We start from the raw sequence: 6,147 nt of genomic DNA, 5'->3' as shown, positions 1-6,147 counted from the left end.
ACAACCACACACACTCACCAAAACACACCTACCAACACACACCAACAAAATACTCACCAACACATACTCACAATGCACACTCACCAACACTCACACCAACACACATTCACAAAATTCTCAAACACACACTCACAAAGCACACACAAAACACACTCACAACCACACACACACTCACCAAAACACACTTACCAACACACACTCACCAACGCACATTCACCAACGCACACTCACATCAATACACATTCACAAGACTCACACACACACACACAAAGCACACACAAAACACACAACCACACACACTCACCAAAATACACTTACCAACACACACTCATCAACAAACACTCACCAACACTCAACCAACACACACTCACAGTGACACACTTACAACCACACACTCACAGCACACTCACAACTGCACACACTCATCAACAAACACTCAACACACACCAACACACACTCACAATACACACTCACACCCACACACACTCATCAACAAACAGTGAGAACACATACAACAAATACTCACCAACACACTCCAACAAACACTCATCAACACTCACACCAACACACTCTCACACCAACACACATTTACAACACACTCACAAACACACACTCACAACACACACTCACTACACACACTCAAAAAGCACACTCAAAAAGCACACTCACGACCACACACTCACCAACACACACATACAGATAAGTACTAACATATCGACACACACCACACGGGCACACAAAATTACAGATACATTCAGAAACACATAGGCCGGGATTTTCCCCAAAAATTTCAAAGTCCCCAAACGCGTGAAAACGAGAGTAACTGCCGCTGACTTTTCAGCGGGATTTCCAGAATGAATCTCTGACACTGTGCATCACAGAGTGCCGTAGCGGGATTCCCTCTGAAAATCTGGGGCAGGGCCTATTCCCGCTCAAGAGGCTGGCAGCATAGCGCTGAGCGGGCCACATGCGCTGACCTGTCAGCGCCAAGGTTGGTGCATGCTCAATGGCCCCGCATTGCCGGTCTCCCGATCACTGGCCTTCCCGATTGTTGACCAGCTCCGCGACAGCCCATTGCTGGCCTACCAACAACCCCCCCACCCCCCCCGATCGCTGGTCTCCCAGACGTCCCTGGGCAAGCACCAATATTCCCCCTTCGGCCAGCCTTGATCTCGCTGACCCCCACCAGCAGCCGACTCCCCCTCCTGACAGTCCTGCCCCCTCCCACCCCAAGAGTCCTGACCACCCCCCCCCCCCCCCCCCACCACCTGGATGACCAGCCCCAATTGTTGTCCTCCCTCCCTGCGCCACCAATTCCAGTGCAGCGGGGCAATGGGACCCCCGCACCCCTACCAATTGCCCCCCAATAGGCCCCGCCTCTGGCATTGTGCCCTTGGCACTGCCCCATTCCCAGTGGATAATGCCAAGGTGCCCCTTGGGTATTGCCAGTTTGCCTCTTGGGCAGTGCCATGATGCCTGGCTGGCACTGCCAGGCTGTCACTGCCCGAGAGCCACCCTCTCCTTACCCCTGACCTCCTGGTGAGCCTCAATGGCCTCTGTTCTCTCTATCGGAGTCAGATTCCTGTTTCCTGTTAGTGAGGAGCAGTTGCAAAACCCACTGGAAGGAACCACTCCCAAACGGTGGGAGGAGATGCGAGCAGGCCCGGAGACATCAGTCCCGGACCCGCTAATGAAATGGACATGATGATTTCCCTTTTGCAATCAGCTCGGAACTGATTTCCAGTGTGGGGCTGATGTCTTTGGAAATCTTCGGCTGGGAGATGCATGGAGGTCCGGGCGCCCAGCGGGAAGCCTGCCAACCAGCCTCCGTTGATGCATCCCAGCAGTGCAGCAGGCTGGGAAAATCGCCCCCACATTCACAACCACATTCACAGGCACGCAATGCAACATACACGCTCACAGACAACCACAGACACACACAAAGCAACATGCACACATGGGTAGAGACTCAAACAGAGCTCCACACACACACAGCCACACCATGCAAATACATGTGCACACACACACACCCGTAAACATACACACATATGCACACACAAACAGCCATAACACAATAACTCATGTGCACACACATGTGCACATGCATGCACACACAAGTGCATACACATATATGCATACATGGGCACACACATGCGTAGGCACACACAGCAACAACATACAAACACATGTACATGCACACACATATGTGCATATGCACAGGTGCACACAGACACGCATGCGCACACAGATATACATATGTGCACATGTGCATGCACACACACACACAGAGACACAGACTTATCCACAGCTGTGACCACTCCTCATTGCATGTTTAAACAAAGGCTTCTACATTTAACGCTCACAATCACATTTTTATTAAAAGTTTTGATTTGTGAAGGATAATTCCAATAGCCTTGGCTGTTTCTTTCTTCTGCCTTGTGTTCCGCAGGTGTAGCGAGCATTGTGAGCCAGTTGGAATGAGCTCACCATTGACCTTCCAGATACGCATATAGCTGTGTGTCATCAGCGAGGTCCAGTCATTTGTACCGAACCAGAGCTGACAAGAGCAGCCGGCCCCGGAACCAGCCACACGATATTGACACATCCCCTCCTGAAAATCGTCTCAGAAAACCACACTGACTGTAAGATTGATTATATCACAGGTTATATCTCAGGTTTGACAGATGCTGATAGACAACATTTACTGAAAGGATGGCCATCTGGTTGTGATTTGGGAATGACGTTGTGAATATGGAACCAACCGTTTACATCAGGGACCCAGGAAGCCTGCTTATAGCCACAGGCTGCTGACTGAAATAATGAAACAAGCTAGTCTTCCCTGTGAGGGCAGCGGCATTATTTTGTAGCCACTGGATCAGATCCGCACAGAAACCTTTTCACCGGCATACGGACTCCGTGGGCAGGATTTTCCGGCCACGCTCGCCCCAAAATCGAAAAATCCCGTCCAAGGTCAACGGACCTTTGCATGGTCTGTCCCACTGCCTGCTACGATTCCTGTAGCGGTCGGATGGGAAAATTCCCCCCCCCCGTGTGTGTTTTCTACCACACAAAGGGTATTAAACTGCAGGCTGTCGCATAATGATTCTACATCCCCCAAATCACTAATTGTAAGTCAATGCCTGATACACTGACATTGTGTACCATACCCTGTGTACATATCCTGACTTGGGTGTGGACATTCAATACATTTTCCTGAGTCCCACATTCTTTAGTTGCACTGGAAAAAGAGAAAAATATGCAAAGACACACAACAATAAGAACAATAGATAAGTGTAAACAAATTCGAGAGTGGATAAATGTGCCGGCTGAGGTGCTGAGGTCACTTTAGAAATATCCAGGAAACAGTTTAAATTAGGACCAGTCAGTCACATCTTTGATCCAGTGCCTCTCAGTTTAAGTCTGCCTTCCTGATCAAGAGCACATTTCTCCGAACACAAATGGCTTCAAAGTAAAATCCAAGCATGGTCCTCTTTGGAGTTCAACAAATTCAGGTTCATTGCACTCAGCAGCATTAGCAGGATATTAAAATGGAGAGAAATCATGAAAAAGAGGGTCCTTCATAGACGGTGGTCTTTTCTGCAATTGCGATCCTGAGACTCCCAATATTTCTTAGATTCTAATATTATTTCTTTCACAGCTTGGATTCTGTAAAGTGCCTAAAAACCTAGAATTCATAGAGTCATACAGCGCAAAAGGAGGCCATTTGGCCCATCGGGGAGGAAATGAGAGTCCCGCCACCACAGGAGCATCATCAGCAGGCATTTTGCCGAAGGAATTGGCAGCGTTGGTGGATTGGAACTCACCGGGGATTGGGAATTCCTCCCCTGTTGTGCTCGGCCCCCTGCTCCCATCATGGGGAAACAGGAAGAGTTGGAGAAGCTGCTCTAAGTTGGCCTTCCGGCTCTGTAGGCCATGACTACACTGTTTCGCCCATTGCTAAAAGGCCATGTGGGAGTTCAGACTCTTCCCCTCTGTTGAATCTTCCTGCTGTGTGCCCTGCGAGGTGGAGGTATTCGGGGTTGGCTCTTCATTCAGAACTCCCAGGATCTTCCCGCTCTCAGTCGTACCTTTGTCCGGGCAGGTTTGATTTCCGGAGCCTTTCTCTCTCCTCATGTCCGACTCAGATGGCTGAAGACTGATGCCAGCCAGTTCCTCAGGAAGCTGCAGAAAGTCTGGAAGCACCAAGTCTTCCTTCTTCAGGAGGCCTCGCTGATCATCAGCACGGCAGCTCTGTGCCTTTGACAACATCTCAAACAGTGCTGCAAAGAAAGGACAAGACTGCAGTTATATTGTGGCGCTGGTGTACAGGTGACTATCTCCACCTCTGATTCCCTCCCTTCCTGAAGGTGAGTCAAGAGGAATTGATCAGAGCTGCTTCATCCAAGGGGCGACTGAGTTTAACAGGGGCATTTCCACAACTGCCACACATAAGGCCTGCTGACTTGTAAAAATGCACTTTCACAGACTCCATTAGTGAAAACACAATGGCCGGAATTTTACCGTCCTGCCTGCCACGAGAATCGGAGCAGGAAGGGTCTGTGGACCTCGGGTGGGATTTTACAGATTCGGGAGGAGCGAGGCTGTAAAATCCCACTCAGTATATTTATTAATAAGAATTGTACATCGGCCCCAAGACTGTAGCTATCTCCCAAAATGTCTCTCTGCCTAAGAACCCTCTCTCACCATGGGTTGATTCTATAGGCCTAGATGGTCCCACAGGCCATGTGAGCTTTATTCTGCTGTGTTGCCCTTAAAGGGACAATCACCAAATCAGTCCATTGTTTTGATCATCAGAGCTTTTGGTAAGCGCAGCTCAAGTCCACAGTATTTGCACCAGCTGATCTGACAATTCTCAAAGACCCTCCTTCCCTCTCTCTGCTCCACCAGCTGTTGTCCAGTCCTCTACACTCCCCTGTTGTCCTTTGACCTTGGGTTGTCAAAGCTAGTTGGATTGTAATCCAAGAGATTGCATCACATGACCTGTTCCACCGCTCCCCCCCCCCCCCCCTCAACTCCCCATGCTCCACCATTGATCAACTGACTCATAAATCCCTCTAGCAATTGGTCAATAATGGCAGCTACATAAGATCATAAGACATAGGAGCAGAATTAGGCCACTCGGCCCATCGAGTCTGCCCCGCCATTCAATCATGGCTAATATTTTTCTCATGCCCATTCTCCTGCCTTTTCCCCATAACCCCTCATCTTATTAATCAAGAACCCATCTTGATGGGTTCTTGAGGGGGCGGCACGGTAGCACAGTGGTTAGCACTGCTGCTTCACAGCTCCAGGGTCCCGGGTTCGATTCCCGGCTCGGGTCACTGTCTGTGTGGAGTTTGCACATTCTCCTCGTGTCTGCGTGGGTTTCCTCCGGGTGCTCCGGTTTCCTCCCACAAAGATGTGCGGGTTAGGTTGATTGGCCAGGTTAAAAATTGCCCCTTAGAGTCCTGTGATGCGTAGGTTAGTGGGATTAGCGGGTAAATGTGTGGGGGTAGGGCCTGGGTGGGATTGTGGTCGGTGCAGACTCGATGGGCCGAATGGCCTCCTTCTGCACTGTAGGGTTTCTATGATTCTATGATCTCTGTCTTTAAGACACTCAATGACCTGGCCTCCACAGCCTTCTGTGGCAAGGAGTTCCACAGATTCACCACTCTCTGGCTGATGAAATTCCTCCTGATCTCTGTTTTAAAGGATTGTCCCTTTCATCCGAGGTTGTGCCCTCTGATTCTAGTTTTTCCTACGAGTGGAAACATCCTCTCCACATCCGCTCTATCCAGGTCTCGCAGTATCCTGTAAGTTTCAATAAAATCCCCCTTCATCAACGAACAAAGAACAAAGAAAATTACAGCACAGGAACAGGCCCTTCGGCCCTCCAAGCGTGCACCGACCATGCTGCCCAACTGAACTAAAACCCCCTACCCTTCCGGGGACCGTATCCCTCTTTTCCCATCCTATTCATGTATTTGTCAAGACGCCCCTTAAAAGTCACTATCGTATCCGCTTCCACTACCTCGCCCGGCAGCGTGTTCCAGGCACCCAGCACCCTCTGTGTGCCTCGTACATCTCTTTTAAACCTTGCCCCTCGCACCTTAAACCTATGCCCTCTAGTAATTGACTCTTCCACCC

At 49.8% G+C, this 6,147-nt stretch overlaps 1 protein-coding gene across 2 annotated transcripts in view; it reads right to left on the bottom strand.

Annotated features, from left to right (window-relative positions):
- Positions 1-1,419: 1,419 nt before the first annotated feature.
- The window catches only part of LOC144505522 (regulator of G-protein signaling 14-like), a 98,095-nt gene continuing 93,367 nt past the window's right edge, over positions 1,420-6,147 (bottom strand). For both annotated transcript variants that reach the window (XM_078231647.1, XM_078231648.1), the window contains exon 15: positions 1,420-4,280. In XM_078231647.1, the coding sequence (XP_078087773.1) occupies positions 3,958-4,280 (323 nt within the window). In that variant the 3' untranslated portion in view covers positions 1,420-3,957. The remainder of the gene's footprint in view (positions 4,281-6,147) is intronic.

Source organism: Mustelus asterias, chromosome 16 (genome assembly GCF_964213995.1).
Source record: "Mustelus asterias chromosome 16, sMusAst1.hap1.1, whole genome shotgun sequence".
Classification (NCBI taxonomy): Eukaryota; Metazoa; Chordata; class Chondrichthyes; order Carcharhiniformes; family Triakidae; genus Mustelus; species Mustelus asterias.
This window is presented reverse-complemented; position numbering and strand designations above follow the sequence as displayed.